The sequence below is a fragment of the Chinchilla lanigera genome, unplaced genomic scaffold (genome assembly GCF_000276665.1).
Source record: "Chinchilla lanigera isolate Chin_1 unplaced genomic scaffold, ChiLan1.0 scaffold00102, whole genome shotgun sequence".
NCBI lineage: Eukaryota > Metazoa > Chordata > Mammalia > Rodentia > Chinchillidae > Chinchilla > Chinchilla lanigera.
Window position 1 is genome coordinate 2,541,553 of NW_004955503.1, and position 18,613 is coordinate 2,560,165.

Sequence of the window (18,613 nt, forward strand, 5' to 3'; positions counted from 1 at the left end):
CTAAAAGAATAACCTTTACTTGTTTTCTGCTGCATTTTTCTCAACCCAGCTTTCTCACAGCTCTCAATAAGGTCTCCAAGGATCTTCTACTTTAAAAGTCTAGTGACTTCTTCCCCATCTTGATCACTTCGCACTACTGATCATTCCCTTTGTCAAAGTGTTACCTTCCTTTGCCTTTGTAGGCATGGTTCTCTTCTTGCTCTCGGACTACTTGTAAGTGTTCTTCTGCTGTCCTTTTTATTATGTTTCTTCTCTTCTGATTCTCAGGTATTTTGTTCTCCATTTTCTATCAGTGGTCCTCTTCTATTATCATTTTACGTTGTCCTGTCCGTATGTCTGTGCATATATACATACATGTAATGATGCTCACAGACGTGCATATTTGTTTTATTTTCTCCGTTAACAATCTCAGTTGCTTCTCTGCTTTTTATATCCAAGTATGTTCCAGGAAATCTCCAAACGTGTAAGTCCAGTTCCTGCTGATTTCCCTTTTCAAACCTATTATCCAAGTACATAACTAGATATCTTACATGCATCACAAAAACAATATGGAAAAATAGCATTTGTGACCCGTGTGCCAAACCATATTCTAAATGTTCCACCTATGCTATCTCATTTAAATGTCACAGCAATTTCCTTAGAGATAGTGATAATATTCTCATTTTATAGATGAGAAAGTAAGGTATGTGAAAATTAAATGACATTTGTATGATACAGATAAGTAGGATGCAAAGCTCAGATTAGACACCAGCAAGTCTGATTCTTAACTACATGCTCTAACTGCTATACTGAATCTTTCCTTGTACTAAAACTGAACTCATTATCTCTTCCTTTTACCCTTATTCCTCCAAAAGATCCTATCCTTTCTGTGTTTCTCATTTTAGGTTATGGAGGTATGTTCTACTCAAACATAGTTTTCCTGAAGTCATCATTCTTCTTTGTCCCCTGAACCAATCAACTATCAAGTCTCACTCTTCTCTCTATCCCACCACCTTTATCTTCTCCCACCAATATTATCTCAACAATGTCCTAATTAGTAGTATCTCATATTAATGCACCTTCCTCCCTAACAGATGTTCTACACTGTTCTCAAAAATAAAGTCGATTTTAACATATTAGAAAAACTTATGTTTGTGACCCATTGCTAACTTACAAAGGTGAAGTTTATTGTGATGTACAACTTCATGGTTTTCTCTTATATAAAAAGCCTAAAATATAAACAAAGTGCAAAATAAATGATAGGCAATAGGAGGAAGGGAGATAGATGTTTGCAAAGATGGAACCAAGAGATGGAGGGAGGAGGCAGGAAGGGGAGGAAGAAAGAATTAAGATATGTTATGTACTTGTACCAACTCCCCATGAGGAGTGTAATCATTGTGCATGGTAACCATGTACCAGTACAAAGTAAGAATTAAAATAGAAAAAGTGGTGGCTCCTATTTAAAAATTCTGGCTTTCCATATTTTCTCCCAAATATACTTTATGTGCTGGCCAAAGCAAACATGGGTTTTTCCTGAATATGCTATACACTTGTAAATGTCCTCGCAGTTTTGACTGTGCCCAACCCTTAGTCTCAAATTTCTTACCCTTGAAAATGCAGGTTTCTTTCCTCTTGCTAAGTTTACGGAGAACATTAAAAAAATAGACAAATTTTGGTATATTTTTCAGGTGTCTGGGAAGGCCTCAGTGATGGGGAAATACTTAAACTAGGTTTTGAAGGATACGAATTTTCCAGAAATAATCTTTTCTGATAGAGGAGCAATATGATGTTAGAATGGGCTACAAGAGGGGCTTCCCAGAGGGGGAAAGTAGTATCCGCAATAGTTCGCCTGTTATTTCACAAAAGAAGACAGAGAAAGGTAATACCAACATCTTGCTGAAACTTATTTCTTCTTAGCTGTACAGGTAAAGCCTGGCCACACTGACTATTAGTAATTATTTATGGGAAGAGAACATAGTGTTGTTAACATCCAATGATGTAGTATCAGAACAGCCTCTTTTCATAGGCTATAATTAATGTGAAAGGTGCCATGTTCTTATAATATTTCAGAAACTATGGAGAAGCGTGTTGTTATGATTTAATATACTTTTACAAACTGTTTTCTAACATGGTGAAAATAGTAAAATCTTTTTTCCATGTTGTAATTGGATATAGTCCACAAAAAGAGAGCAGTAAATATACCTTTTCTGAATGTGTAATAATTTTCACTTATCCAGATGTGACCTATTTATCAATTTATGGTTTCAGAATATAAATGAGAACCAAAACCAAAATAAAACAATCTGAATAGCCTATAAAATGTCACCCAGTCCATCAAATAAGCTTCATGGCAGGAAAAGCATTTTGGTCTTTAATTAGAACCTGTTTATTCTATTGTCTTCTGTTACCTTTTTGTTTTGTTTTGTTTTGTTTTTGTTTGTTTGTTTTGGGTTTTTTTTTTTCTGGTACCGGGAACTGAACTCACGACCTTGTACTTGCCAGACAGGTACTGTGCCGCTGAGCTAAATCCCCAACCTCTGTCTTCTGTTACCTTAATGAACTTAGTTTTCTGTTTTGCATCTTTCAGAGACTAGAAGCACAGGTTAGAAGCTTGGGAAAGGGTTTGTTCCAGACTGGTATCCTGAGATCACCATGAACTGGCAGACAGGCTACAAGGAAGAAAAGATAGAAACAGTAAAATACTGAAACGAGGGTGCAAACAGTGGTGACATTTGATTTCTTTTAGTGCCAGGGTGAGTGACCGCACACATCTCAATAGCTCCCAAAGGCTTCTGTGTGTTACAGGATCGTTCCCTCGTATTTGGTGGTGCTGCTGAGTCAGCAAGAAAAGTTAAAAATATTTCTAGTATTTTTTAAGAATATGGGAACTATTTGATTCATTTCATGTAAGTATTACATGTGATAGCAGATGCTAGTGCTTACAAAGATAAGCTCTCAGATACATCGACTAATTCTGAGTAGCTTGATGCTTTCTATGGTAGTTCTTGATCATTGAGACTCTACTCTAAGCATACTTGTGTATTTGCTATCTGTGTATGCTTAACATGCTACATGAAGGCATGACTTTTGAGAAATCATTTGCTATTTGTCAGTAGAAGATCATTTATAAGAATACAAAATAGCACACCTAATGAATAAGGAGAAAAATTGTGGAATTGAGCTTATTAACTATTTGGTGTTAAATATATCCCTGATATTACTTATCATACTATTCTATTTGTTGACAGCTTTACATTGCTTCTTTTTGTGTGTGTGCAGGGGCTGTGGAATGAACTCAGCGTCTTGCATATCCTAAGGAAACGTGCTTAGCACTGAGTTATGCTTGAGCCTCATTTCCGCAATTTTAAAAGTAGATTAGTATAAATGGGGGATTGCATAGCTATTTTGTACAGTATAGTCACTTTTTAGTACTCACAGAGAGTAACTTCTGACTTTTTTTTGGCCTTTTTGAGACAGGGTCTCGCTATGCACTTCAGGCTGGCCTTGAGCTCACTTTGTAGCCCAGGCTGGCCTCGAACTCACAACGATACTCCTGCCACAGCCTCCCGAGTGCTGGGATTACAGGCATGCACCACCATGCCCAGCTACTTCTGACTTTAAAAAGAGCACCTTTAGTTCAAGTCGGTTTCAAAGTAGAATACTTGTCAAATCTATTATTTTCAGTAAGGAAAGTCACCAATGACCCTTATGATATAAAAGGTAATAGCAATTTTTAAACTCAACACATTGAGTTTTTCAGCACTATTTGGTACTACTGATCACTTCTTAAGTAATGTTCTCTTCCCGCTTTACTTCCATCATACTAAGCTCTTGTTTTTCTCTTACTTCTGTTTCATTTAAAATTCCCTATTTCTGTGTTTGCCCTAAAATAATCTGAGTATGAGAGCTTAATCCTTCCTCCTTTTTTCATTTTAATGATCCAAGTGCTATCGTATCCACTGTCCTCACTTCAACTAGCATGTGGAAAGTTTCCCCTGCACGCTTCTCTTTCAGTTTCTTCCTGACTCACATATCTGATATGTTCAGCTGCCCAGAATTCAAGTTCTGCGTTGTCCTTTAACTATATTTGTCTTTCCACTCACCTGTTTCTTTCCTACTCTAACCTTAGCATTATCTAGTTAGCATATGTCAGAAACGCAGTAGTCATCTTTGAATCCACCCTAAAACCATTGCCATTCCCCAGTCCATCTGTAACCCAGTCCTACCAATTTTACTTCTGTCCTTGCCGTAATCTCCACCCACCCTGACATTTTCCAGCTTCAGGCCATTGTCATGTCTCACTATTTTATAGTTTCCTCAGACTATTTAACATCTTTCACCCTTCGTTCTAACCCCTTGTATATCATCATGCACAAAGTTATATTTTTAAAATTCAGTTCTCTCAGATATCTGCTTAAAAAAAAAAGCCTATAAAGAGTTTACATATTTTACTAGGAGTAAAGTCTAATCCTAGCCTCCAAAAAATACTTCATGTTTTGGACATTGCATTTTTTCTAGCCTTATATTTCACTACTCTTCTATATATTCTGCTTGATTCAAACATGCTGAGCTTTGTTTCCTGGACACTTTATACTGTTTTGTCCCTCTACCCGCAGAGTTGGTACATGACTTCCTCTTGCCTGAAATCCTTCTCTGTTTTTTGACTTTATTAATTTGCTCTGTACCTTTGTATCTTTCTTGGTAGGTATTTATTTTGACTTAAGCCGTCTCTTTTCTTAATTCCTGCTGGGCTTGGATAAAGAAAGGCCTTGTTAATGTCAGCAGACTACTTAATAAGCCCAAGTATGTGAAAGTGTCAATAAAATTTTAAAAGCACAATTTGTCACAGCTAATGGCAATATGGATAATATGTCTGAAATGCCCCATATGTAGCAATTATTGTACTCCATAACTCTATGAATTTTGATCAAACAGAAAAATGTTTATATAGTTCCTAAGCCTGTGACTTAAAATAATGGAAGAGGTTCTAGGTTTTCCACAGTAATTGTATGGTGATACTTATTTTGAAATGTTTTTCTCGGTACATCAATGCATAGAAATTATATATAATATAGAATTTTCCTGATGAATGCAAATACAGATAGTGATTATGTTTACTCATTAAATATAAGAATGGTGGTCATAGTCTAACATTTATAATTAATGAACAAAATTTACTGATTTCCTGTGATTTTAAAAAGTTTGATTTTTTTGGAATCTGTATTACAAAGTGAGTATGGAAGATCATTTTGAAATTTACAGTCATTTGAAGCAACTAGGCAACAGAGGACCTCTGGATAATGGAGTTTTGATATTAAATTCGAAAGCATTTATTTTCTTTCCGCTATGAAGAGCAATAACATTCAGCAAAGCTGAATCCTAGAGGTAGCCGGTATCCAAGGTTGAAGATCATGAAACCTGAGTTCTAGTCTCATCATTGGGGCTTTTTAGCCATGTGAATGCGGGAAAATCACCTAATCTCTCTAGGATTTTTTGATTTATCTTTATAAGAATTTACTGGACCTAAGTATTTCATGTTCTCTGGAGTTTTAAAATCCTATGATTTTTTTTAATTTCTTATTTTAAAGAGAAAGAAGAAAAAAACCAACACAGAATTTCAAAACCAGATGACAGGAAATTAACAATGATTATTATATTGCATGTGGTTACCTTCAAAGCAGTTGCTCAGATTACTAGATATAGGCTATATCTGATGTTTTACTCTATCTCTGGAGTTAGATTATTTTGTCTTTTGGGGGCAGAGTAATTTTTGCTTTTGTTTGACATGTTTAGTACAACAGATATGATTCATATGTGACTAGCTTTTATTTTCCCTTTCCCCTCCCACAACCATGTTCATTGGGCCATTTCCTAGTACCTGAGCAATCAATGAATTTACTTTCAGCACACATGCCCAGCGGTACTTGTAAGCCCATTCTTACAGGGTGCAAATGGATTTCAATAATTTCTACAAACAAGTGGATTATGCCCATTCATTGTAATTTTAAAATACTGTACACAGGAATTATTGAGGAATCGTTTTGTACTTGTTTGGAGCTTAGTATTTTTTTTTTCTTTTTGGTCTTTTTGAGACAGGGTCTTGCTATGCAGTTCAGGCTGGCCTTGAGCTCACTTTGTAGCCCAGGCTGGTCTCAAACTTGCAAGGGTCCTCCTGCCTCAGCCTCCCGAATACTGGGATTACAGGCATGCACCACCATGCCCAGTTTGGAGTTTAGGTTTTAAAGATTAGGGTGGAAGTAGTTTCCTCTAAAGTCTCCAGTGCAGTGCTATTCAATCTAAACTTTCTGCAATGTACTGTATCCATGCTGTTCAATAAAGTAGCTATAAGCTCCATGTAGATTTTGAGCATGTGAACTTTGGCTACTGAAACTGAACAGTTTAATTGTTATTAAATTAAACTGTGATGAGAGGTGCAATTGTGTGTATTCACGTGTTTGTGTATTTGTATACATATGCATACTGAGTAGGGAGGAGCAGCGCTGAAATTAAAGGACAGAGAGTGAGGGAGCCATTGTTTTGGATATGGAAGGCTATCCATATGTTGCTGCTCAGAATGTCTCTGCACTGAGTTTTAACCTAATCCAGTAAACGTTTTCTACTTTTGCCATTTTTACTTGCATTTCTTGATATATTATGGTTACTTCTTTATGTACTAGACACCATGCTGTTAAAATAATTGTATTTCTAATCCATAGTTTTAATGCTAAATATTCCTAGTATATTGAGCATAATATACAATTAAATTTTATTATTTTATCCTTAAAATCTCTTTTGGGTGAATTTATGACGTGAATTTAAGGCATGTGAATGTGCTGCGAATATTCTGTATTTGTGTTAATGTGATCATATTTAGAAACATTAATTGCCTCAATGCCGTGTGACTTTGTGTAAGTTATTTTATGTCCGTTAAGCTTCAACTTCCTCATCTGTCAAATGAGGACAATAGCAATATTTATCTCCTGTGGTTTTTATGAGAATGAAATTAGATGGTGAGTTATGGAAGCACTTAATAAATTTTTGAGTAGTTAATAATAGCAATAATAGTTTGCAATTTTGTGTTTAGCTATGAATTAAAAATCTACACAATGATTGTTTCATGTTCATAATATATTCTGTTCTTTAAGCTAATTATATATTATTTAAATTTGCATTCATAAATAGTGACAATTATTTCAATTTTGGATTGATATGTCCCTGTTCTCTGAAAAAAGCAGTAATTGTGGCATAAAGGATGGAAATACTTAAGAAGGCTTTTTTGATCATTATATTCAGGCAATATAAATATTTCTGAAAAAGTAGTACTCTAGCAGATTAAGTTAGAAAATAATGTGGAAATATGATTGTTTGATTTATGTTATTTGTAATTAATTAGATTTCTTTTAGAATTTGGTAGGCACTAAAGAATACATTGATAAACTTTTGCCTTTACTTGTTTAAACTACTGACTTCAGTGTGTCTCCTGATTATTTTACACTGTGGTTAATAGATTGAAGTTCTGTTTTCATATTCAGTTATATATTTTTACATTATATGTAATGGAAAAATATTGCAACGTTTATTTTAAATGTAAAGTAATTTTTATGTTAATATGTTCATTAATTTTGACCTTTACTATTTTCATTGTCTCTCCAGCTAAATACTTTCATTTGTTTAAAGGTACAGTTACAAGACTGATGAACTTGTTTCCTATGGAAAGTTCTCTTTACTTGTAGGCTGTTAATACAACACATTAAGCTAGAATTTCTTCTGGCAAAAACAACCCTAACAGAAGGCAACTTTTCTCTCTATTAATTTTGGATCAGGCATGTACTTTGGCGTGTTCAGTCATGTCATAGTTGTAACACAGTAATAATCACTCAACCAAGTACAGTAATATAGTGTGGTACACAGTATGCAAACATATAAATACTGACACAATTTGCGCAAATTCTTATTGTAAATAAGAAGGTTATGCAGGGGCTGGGGATTTAGCTCAGCGGCAAAGTGCCTGCCTGGCAAGCGCAAGGTCGTGAGTTTGGTTCCCAGTACTGGAGAAAAACAAAACAAAACAAAACAAAAAAAGAAGGTTATGCAATTAAGTTGCAAACATCATAAATTACTTTGTATGCCGAACATATAGCCAGTTGTCTGTTTTATCCTGATATCTGAAGATTCGTAGAAATTAGACCCTCTTATTCAGTTATCAGGTAGGTATATTACAGTGTTATAAACAGTCTGAATTGCCCCTTTTAAACGATGTGACTTTTGATGTCTGAAACTGGATGAAAAATAAATTATCTCCTCCAGAGCAGCTTAGCTGTATAAGATACAGATAAAAATAAAAACTATATACCTTTTAATCTTTTCATTCTACTTTGGAAAAAAACCTGTATCATAATTATTGGTGTGGAGAACTGGGTGTGGTGGTACACGCCTGTGTCCTAGGACTTGGGAGGCTGAGGCAGGAGGATCACCACCATTTGAATGTCAGCCTGGGCTACATAGTGAATTCAAGGCCAGCCTGAATTACATAGTAAGACCATATCACAGGTAAACAAACAATTTGGGGGAAGACAAGTCAAAACACTTTTGAAAAACATTTGTGCTTGTAGTTTTTCTATACTCTTGATTCATTTAGATTCTTTCTATAGATACTTAACTTTTTTACTAAACTTGGTATTTTCCCCCAAGTTCCCTTGCATTCAGCGCTATGAACACTCTACTACTCACTAATACTCTAAAAATAATCAATTTAGATGTATAGCTCTTCAATTAAAGTATTTGCCAGTTGCCTTAGATTTGAGTAGCATTTTCAAAAGCACTTTTGTTGAATAATAAATGGAGCACTTGAAAATTAGCATTTTGTTGATTCCCTTCTCATTTACAATTTCCATAAAGTAAATCCTCTTTTATAATAGGGATATTCAAAATCAGAACATAAGAAACGGAAAACTCATTTTCCAATATCATTATAATTAATGAAACATGTCATTGGAAAACAAGCCCTCATCTATACTTTATTACACAGTACATATTAGTGTTGGTGTCACAGTGGCTTCTAGTTGATATTCATTTAGTTGCATTAATTTTTCACACCTACCGAGTTAATTTAATTATGTATTTTATACTCTGTTTTTCCAAATTCATCTCAATAAGAGGACTGAAAGAGTATATATCAATGTAATGATTTCTCCAAATTATCACTGCTCCTTGTTAAATATTAGAGTACTTTATAATTATATTTGATTTATTTTAGAAAAGTATTTGTAACTATAGAGAATTGAGGCCAGTGGTACTCTGAGGACAGCTGGATATGAAAGATACGTTGCATAATCATTTCAAAGGCTCTATATGCATCCTTTCTGAACTGTGATTTTCTCAGTAGGAGTTCAATTTTTTTATAGAGTTCAGCAAAGCACGCACACTTGACCATCCTTCACCTCTTTGTTAGAATTAGTTTAAACATCAACCAACTGTTAATTTTGTTGTTTATAATCTGAAGATGAACATCATTGTATATGTAGAAATATTTGCATTTCTTATTGTATAATATATATATTAATGGCATTAGTGAGTGCATTATTTGAATGTATTAAATAAATAGTTCCTTAATTTATTTCAATTTGTTTTTTCTAAAGAAAATTTCCTTTCTTATTCAAGGTGGCCTGCATGCAGTTTATAAATGCCCTTGTCACTTCTCCATATGAACTTGATTTTCGAATACATTTAAGGAATGAATTTCTTCGTTCAGGACTAAAAGCAATGTTACCAGTAAGTTGTGTATACATTTATTTTGCTGATGAGCTGTAACTTTTTTCTCTTTGGACAAAAAATATGTCTTCAACCAGAGTAAATACATGTGCCTTGGTACTTTTTTTTGGTAAAGAATTAGAAATTGTGTAAGCTTTTATATATTGCAGTAATGTCAGTTTCATTACAGGAGTGATGATTCAGGATTTAAAATTCAGCTATTGACATATACTGTGTTTTGAGTTTTTGGCTTCCTCAGTTCAGTAGGGAACTTGTTTGAATTTTGACGACTGAGAACATAAAAGGTTTTGTTTCTAAAGAAAATGCTTTATTTCTCAAATGAAATATGAATATTTGTATAATTATGATAACATTGAATATTTTTGGAAAAGTTATATTTTAATCTGTATCTAAAATAAATGAGCACATTCTAATAATATACCTACTGTGGCTCTATAATTTATTTTATTAAGCATGTTAACTGAAGAGTAACTTTTTAAGACACGTATTGTTAAAAGGAGACTCAAGGTTAATTGAAAATTGGGAAATAAAAAGGGAAAAGTTAGCTGGTTAGGAACTAGTAAGTGTATAGTATGCGTCTGTAAATTTTGATTAACTGCTCTTCACTGAAACTGATGACAAGTTGTATGAGTTTGGGTCTACCTGGTTTTAGAAATTTGTACGTCGAAGTCATCTTGAGTGGTTCTTTAACTGTTGATTTTAAAAGCCAAGTACTTGGCTGCATTGATCACAGCAACATTCTAAATGACACAGGTAGAGGTTGCATGAGCGGTGAAGATAGGTGAATTCATGGTCATAGCATATGTTTATTCTTGTTTTGTCACTAATCACTCTTTCTGCAAAGTGTCTGGCCTTAGAAAGTTAGACACATTCTTGTCTAGTTCACTTTTGAATTGCTTTTTCATTGGTTTCTGTGCTTGCTCTTATTGGACTGTTTCTCGGTTTCTAGGAAAGTAATGTTGGACACTCCTTGGCTGCAGGGCCTCTTTAGCATTTGGTACTCATTTACTAGGATGACCTATTTTCTGCCTTAATTGTTGCTATTGCTCTTCAGATCTTTCAATTGGTTTCATTTCTAGTTGAACATAAATTTTCTGCTTTATACTACTGAGTGGCTAGTGAAGAAATCTGTGATTCTCATTTTAATTTATTTTGGTCTTCATCATTTTTTGGAAAGGGTCTCGCTGTGTAGTTCAGGCTGGCCTTGAACTCAGAGTGATCCTCCTGCCTCAGCCTCCTGAATACGGGGATTACATGTGTGCTCCATCATGCCTGGCAGTTCTCATCATTTGAAAAAAGAAAAAAGACAACAGACAAGATAACTCTTGTCCTTACCTTTTTCCCTTTGATTTGAATGTATTAATAATATCTTCCGGGCTTAGTGATCTCATTTGATTCCACTGACAACTTAGATTTTGAATAAGTGTATCTAAGCTATGCTATACCATTGGCCATTTAGCCCTGTACAAGGCCTTTTATAGGAGGAAGTACTTCTTACTGTATGTATTCTTTGTGAATTCTTCACGGCTATTGTTTCTCCCTGGAGTTCCTGACCCTGAGGGCTCACCTTGTATCTGCGGAAGCAGGTTCTTCCCAGGAGCCAGAGTAAACTTTCAGACTGCTTTGTTCTTTTCTGTACCTCCTGATTCCTGGAATCTACGTGTACTGTTTTTTCTTTTCTCCAAGTTATTATTTTCTAGGTGTCTGGATTGCGGGTCCCTGAGAGGGTGTAGTTTTCTGCTGATCTGTCATTTTCCTTCTTTATCTGCCTTTTATTTAGTTAAATAAGTAAATATTAGGTACATGAGATATATGAAGCAGCAGTGTAGTGAGAAATTGTGTTCCTAGGCTCTGAGCATACTTTATCTCTTTTAAACGACTGGCGAGCCCTTTTTAATTCTTCTGAAAGCTTGGCTGGTAATGGCTAGTAATCACTAGTTTACTGATAATGGGATTTGATTTTCTTTGCAGTGCACTGTATTGTGAAAACTTATGTTTCAGTTATTATGCAAAAAGTGGTTTTTTTTTTTTTTTTTTGGTACTGGGAATCGAACTTAGGCAGGACCTTGCCCTTGCCAGGCAGATGCTATGCAGCGTAGCTATATCCCTAGCCCTCAAAGAGTGTTCCATAACTATGCAATTGTTCTGTTAAAATGTTTTACATACTAGTGATAGTATAATTCAGTAATTTTGTGATATTCTTCATTTCATAATATACTTTTGTGATATATTTCCATTTTATAGGACATCTATCATATTATTAGTGCTATGTAAATATTTTTAATTGATTAAATGTTTGTTTTATCAAGATTTTATTGATACACCTTTCAGGGTTGAATATTTGCCCAAGAGAAAACGTTAATATAAATAAATATGTGTACATATATATAAAATCATGTATTCATGTTAGTAGCCTAGAGCATCATGGATAAAGAACATTTACAATATATTACACTTGAATATGTTTTTCATTTTCTATTATGCTATATAAATTACACACAATGCGTTATTTTCACTGAAAATATTTTAATCCTGTAGACTATTTTCCATGTTTTCTAAAGTTTTTATGCTACTTACGTGGCAGTATTTACATTTTTCTGTTTTTCAAACTTTGAATGTATTCAAGTTTTATGATAGATATCTAAGAGAATGTATTGTGGCATGAGTAAGGAAAAGAATATACTTTCAAATGTGTGAAAAGTTTCTGTTATGACCAGCATATGAATGTGTCTGACTTCAGAAATCCAGAGATAGTATCACCTGCAGATGTTAGATAATTTTGCACTCAAATAAATTTCTTCATTCTTCTTCAAGTTGGAAATCTAGACCCAAAGCAAATTTTTATAGAAGATTAAGCTATTTGGATACATTGTGCAGAAAATTATTAAAATGTATTTTCTTCTGTTCTATAGATACAATTTCAGTAAATTATTATATATGTAAATGTTAGAAAAAGAACACTTAAAAATAGCCTAAATTTGTGTTTAGCTTCAATAATAGCCATTACAGCTCCATTTATCATTATTCTTTTGAATAAAAATATAAACAAGTGGATCCCATTTTTTTATTTACCTAATTTGAAGTACACCATGCTTGCATTTCCTTTTAGAGTTCAAGTTCAGCTCTGAACAACTAGTCCCATTTTGGTATCACCCTTGAACATCCACAGTTGTGATTATCGATTTGGGTTTTGAAAGCTGCATCCTAAAAGGACATATATTAAAGATATTCCAGGTGATATATATTAAGCCCAACAATCTCTAGTGTGGCATGCTTCCTAAGTTTTTTTATACTATTATTTTGAAAATCATCAGAGCTTTGTAATGCATGTGCTTATGATGTATTACAAAAAACAAAACTTCAGTGCCCAAGTTGGTATTTTGTGATTAGGCTAAAAAAAAATGAAAGGTGGGGGAGGAAGCTAGATATACAAATTGATTTTTAAAAAAAATCCTAACACCTTTTTGCTTTAAAATTGCAAAATATCAGTTACAATAATTTCATTTATAAAACTTTTCCACGCCATACTTGGGAATGTTGTGCTTGAATATATCTTTGCATTTGTTCTTTGTTAATACAATTGGTCTATGTTTTCTTTTTTTGCCAGAGGCATATGGAATGTTCTAACTGCATGCATTCTTTTTCAGTCGTTGATTAGTATGTTTGTTCAAACCTACAGCATTTAATTTGGCTTGTTAGCAATTAGTGTTTTTTATTTTTGTGGAAGAGGTTGTTAATTTTTTAAAGTGAATAAACAGGATGTGGGACACAGCAGTAAAATGCAATGAATGCAATAAGCTTCTTTTATTTTGAAATAGAAAAACTTTGTTACATTTTCTGTTTTCAGGAAACCAATTGCCTGGGTCAGTATTTGAAATTGCTTCATGTGTATAAATGAAGAATTATGTTCTGTTCATTACTATTGAAATGTTGTTTTGTCAAACTGTTGTTTATCTGCTAAATTTTATGTTTATGTATTAGGATCTAAAAGAAAAAGAGAATGAGGAGCTTGATATTCAGTTGAAAGTATTTGATGAGAACAAAGAGGACGACCTAAATGAATTGTCTCACCGTCTGAATGACATTCGAGCAGAAATGGAATATCCTTTGACAACCCACAAAAAGAATTTTACACGAATTAGAAAGGAATTTGGGGGTGTTTTTTCAAACCCATTATTAGAGTTTTTGTCTGTTAGCCCAATTAATGTCCATTTGTTTACCTTAGAACCTCACTATGATGCTGATCTTCAGATTCATACTGAGGAACTGTCACACTGTACTTATGCGTTACACAGACTGTATTAAAATCTGCAAAATAGCTCCCTGGAAAATAGATATATTCTCCTCAGTGGCCTTGAATAGACACAAGCCTAGCACAGGTACACCTAGCATATAAAAATGGGGAAAAGTTCCCTGAGTTTATATGTGACTATAGTTAATATATATTTTCAGTGTATTAAACGGTACTCCATTTGGAGATAGCATTCAATGGAAATTAATGTCTTATCTCCTGTCAGAGAAGTTTTGTTCCTTAACAGTTGAAAAAAATGGTTAGATAAAATAATTAGCTGACTATATAACAAGGCTATGTCATGGAGGTGTCTGAGTCAAATAGAGCTACAATGTAATCTTATAGTACTGATGATATGTGAAGTGAATTTAGACCTGAGAGATAGGGGTGCTAGCACTGCTAGCCACTTGCTTCACACCTATTAAATTTCTTACAGGTTCTGGGATGTTGGGAAACACTTCAGAACCAAAGTAACCTTTGAGTTAGGACTTTTCTTGCTAATATGTTCTTCCCTCTCTCCCCCAGCCACTATAAAAAGAGCTGGAACATTCCCCTCCTTGAAAGTCCCATGGTAGCTTGTTTCTTCTATCTTATTTATGTACGCTTTTCTGCCCCTGTGAGATTGAGGGCAGAAATGTTATATTTCATTTTTTCTTTCTCCGATGTTCCTATTTGATGTCATACATATAGGTACTGTGTAAATGTGCGTGCAATGAATAACAGTGTTACTATTGGAAGGACTAATTTTTTATCTGAGTTTAGTGACTAGTCTGCCATGGCTCGTCTTGTATTAAGTGCCTTTTATATCAATTAATAACTATTTTTCTTTATATAGTTTTTTCTTATGGTCAAGTTGTACCATAAAGCTATTTTTTGAACCCACTCTATAATCATTTAAGGGATCTTCTCATACTTTACCACAACATTCTTACATGGCATCCAAGAAGTAATCCATCTTATACTTAATTCTACTTCAGAGAAAATATTGACATTTCAAGTTATTTTTAGGATGTTGGATTACATCTCATCATTTACCTTTACTCTGCATCGATTTTCCGGGTCCTCACTTTTGTTAGAACAGTGCTGTTTTCTAAATTACTAAAAGTACCTTTAGTTCTACCACTTTTTTTTGTATTCTGAGAAAAATGTTTCAGTCACCATTGTCTTTACTCTTCATCTTTCTCAAAGAAAGAAATGCAGATGAATACCAACAGTAATTTTGGATTTAGTATTTCATTTGGATAAAATGAAACTGTTCTTGTGATCTGTTAGTAGTCCATGGCGTGTTTGTTTCCCTTCTATCTTATATGCCAGTAAAAATAGAGTAGTAGTGGCTTCCATGAATAATATAGGGCCTGTTATAGGTACCCTATCCAAAACAGGAAGGAAAAGAATAAATGAGAAAAGAAAGAGAAAATAAAAACTGAGCTTTGTGAACAATGAGAGAAAGGGGCTTTGAAAAGAGGGGATGGGAATGGAAGAAAAGAGGAACCGTGGAATATCATGTACAGGTACAAATTCCCTATAATGAATGCAGTCATTATGTATACCTAAATTGTATCAATAAACTTCAATTAAAAAAAAAAACATAGGGAAAGCAGGACAAAACCATTGTAATGAACGTCATTGCTGTGTCAGTGGTACTAGCTATAACCTGGACTTTATTTTAATGAATGACAGATCATTTAAGAGTTTAATAGTCAAATTGTCCTAAAAATGCTCCTTTGTTCTGTTACCCTAGTTAAAAGCTAAAAATAATTCCATAGAATCATTTTCTGTATGTAAAGGTAGATTACAGATTTAGGATGTAAGTTAAAACCATTAATACCTTACACAAATCGAGTTTATAGCCATACATGTTAAGTGTATATGTTTTCATTAAATGGATGTTTGAAAATAAGTTAAAATAAATACATCTTTGGAATACTCTACAAGTGGGCTTAGCACAGTTGTGTTAGCTGTTGTGGCTATCTTGATTACAAGTGCTATAGTAAATCCAAGATATTTCTTAACCACCTGAAGGTTTAAATAGTGGATCATGGAGTTGAAAGTTTTAGCAGCACTAATGGAAGCAGAATTATAAACCTGTATTTTAAAATTTAAATTGCTTTTGTTCTGAATGTGACTTTCATCAAGAATTTTTTTTCCTTTACTTACTTTTTACTGATATGAATGAAGTATACCATCTTCTGTATAATATGTTGAAAGACACTGCTGCTGAATCTTATTTATTATCCATTCTACAACATTTTTTGCTTATCAGAAATGACTACTATATCAGGTAAGAGGCAGTTCTGATGGTACTGTGTTTATACTTTGAATTGGATATTAAGGGAAAATTAACGGTGTAGTGGGGCCTCCATTTTACATGCACAGAAACATACACAGAATATAAGAGTTTGGCTACTAAAAGCACCCACCACATTTTTTTTTTTTTTTTTGTCTTCTTGAGGCAGGGTCTCGCTATGCAGATCAGACTGGCCTTGAACTCACTTTGTAGCCCAGGCTGGCCTGGGGCTCATGGCCATCTTTCTACCTCAGCTTTCCCAGGGCTGGCATGCACCACCGCACCTGGCCCACTCACCGCTTTTAAAATGGTGTTTATTTCATTTTACTTGGATCAGAAGTGATACTTCCTTTAAAATTGGAGTATTTCAGCAACAGGATTGTTAATAATAACAAACCCAATGGATACTACTAACGCTGATGAATTTCTTGGCTAGATAATGGTAACACAGAGAAAACACTAAAGACTCAAACTTTTTCTTGTGTTGTACATTCTAGTAGTTAAATTCTCACTGTTACTTCTATTTTATATTTTAATCTAGTAATATAATCTTAACATCTGAAGAAAGTAATGCAAATATTTCAGTTTTGGGTCCAATAGTATAATTTTTTGGAAAAAATAAATGAGCATGATAATAAAATGAAAAGTCTTAGAATCTAGTAGTGTGGCACATATCTAAAAACAGGAAAGTTATAAAATATGTTCTGAGTGACTAAATTTATCCATAGGCTGTGACTGTAGTGTTATATTTACCTATTCAAGAGGCTGTTAGATGTTTGCCATAGCCTAATTTACATGAAATTCCAACAACCTAGGTTCTCTGATTCCTCGAAACCTGTGTGATTAAAGGGAAAAGGAAGCCAGCAGGAGTTAAGGTGTACTTGCAACAAAAATGACAGAAAGGCAACATAGAGAGCTACTATAGTTCAGGCCAGTATAATAATTTAATGGACATCATGATGTTACAAAAATAGAAGAATTTTAAAAATGATAAATAACATATTGTTTTTGAGCAGGTAAGGCGGTATTTCATTAAAAAAAAAATGTTTCCAAATTAAACTCCGATTATTAAAAGGGGACTGTGCCCAGGGATGCTCAGTTACCTGCGGACTCCATTTGCGTGGAACTGTCCATTCTCAGTAAGCCTGAATAAGTGAGAAAGTACACACATATGACATCCTTTTCATCCTGAGAACTTTCATGTAAGGTAGAAGTGTGATAACCACTTTTATTTCACCTGTGCATCATTAACTTGCCCTAAAGGAGAACCATTGCATTTTTCTTATTTACTCAGAGTTGTTGACTCTGTTGGGATTATGATCCATTATTTACAGGACACCTGATAATGAGCTGACAATGCCCTACAGGTGTAATATATATTCCTTTTTAATTTAAGCCTTAGGGCCAGCTCCATGACTAAAGACATGGAAGAGCAATTAGAATATGTTTGGCTTCATTTGCAAACTTTTGAACGTGGTAGCTTTGCAAGTTTTATTTTGGGATGTTTATGTCATAATTCATCTATTGAAGTATTTCTTACTGATCTTTACTCTGCTGAATTGATTAGCCCAAGAAAAATACTAAATCTCCTCCACATTTTAATGTAAAATGTGACTTTTTAAAATTTTACACTATATGAGTTGTCATTTTTAAGTCTAAAAATACCCTGGTAGGTTACAGATTTAGGATATAATTTAAAACTGTTAATACCTTATACAAATTGAGTATATAGCCATGCATATTAAATGTATATGCTTTGAGAAAATGGGTCTTTTAAAATTAAAATAAATATATCTTTGGAATAATCTACAAGTTGGCTTAGAACCGTTGTGTTAGCTATTACAGCTATCTTGATTACCATGCTATAGTAAATTCAAGATATTTCCTAAGCACCTAATGCCAAGAAACTCATCCCTTATGGAATCTGAGAATTTGTGCAAGCCCAGAACCATTTCTGTTTCCACAGATGTAGCATTAAGGAGTCATTTATTTTCACTAGCTTTAGAAATAATAGCTTAAGTAAATAGAGAAAATTGTGTCTTTGAACATAGGCATAGATCCCTGAAAAAGTGTATTAAGTCACTAAACATTTGCAGTTGATTAAATCACAGTGGGATTGGCACTATCACATCCAGACCATCTTTAAGTTTAGGCATTTTTTTCCTAAGGGAGTGTAATGGTTGGAGGGATTTTTTTTTAGTAGCAATAGAAAAAGACTTTTTTTTTTTAACAGACTGAATTTCTTCTTAAGAAAATTGACTTTTACAGGTAGAAAAAGTGTTCCC

The 18,613-nt window shown here is 33.9% G+C and overlaps 1 protein-coding gene across 2 annotated transcripts in view; it reads left to right on the plus strand.

Moving 5' to 3' along the window:
• The window catches only part of Diaph2 (diaphanous-related formin 2), an 807,533-nt gene that overhangs the window by 216,619 nt on the left and 572,301 nt on the right, over nucleotides 1-18,613 (plus strand). For both annotated transcript variants that reach the window (XM_013505853.1, XM_013505854.1), the window contains exons 11-13: nucleotides 9,640-9,750; nucleotides 13,732-13,850; nucleotides 16,206-16,322. In XM_013505853.1, coding sequence (XP_013361307.1) covers nucleotides 9,640-9,750; nucleotides 13,732-13,850; nucleotides 16,206-16,322 — 347 coding nt within the window. The remainder of the gene's footprint in view (nucleotides 1-9,639; nucleotides 9,751-13,731; nucleotides 13,851-16,205; nucleotides 16,323-18,613) is intronic.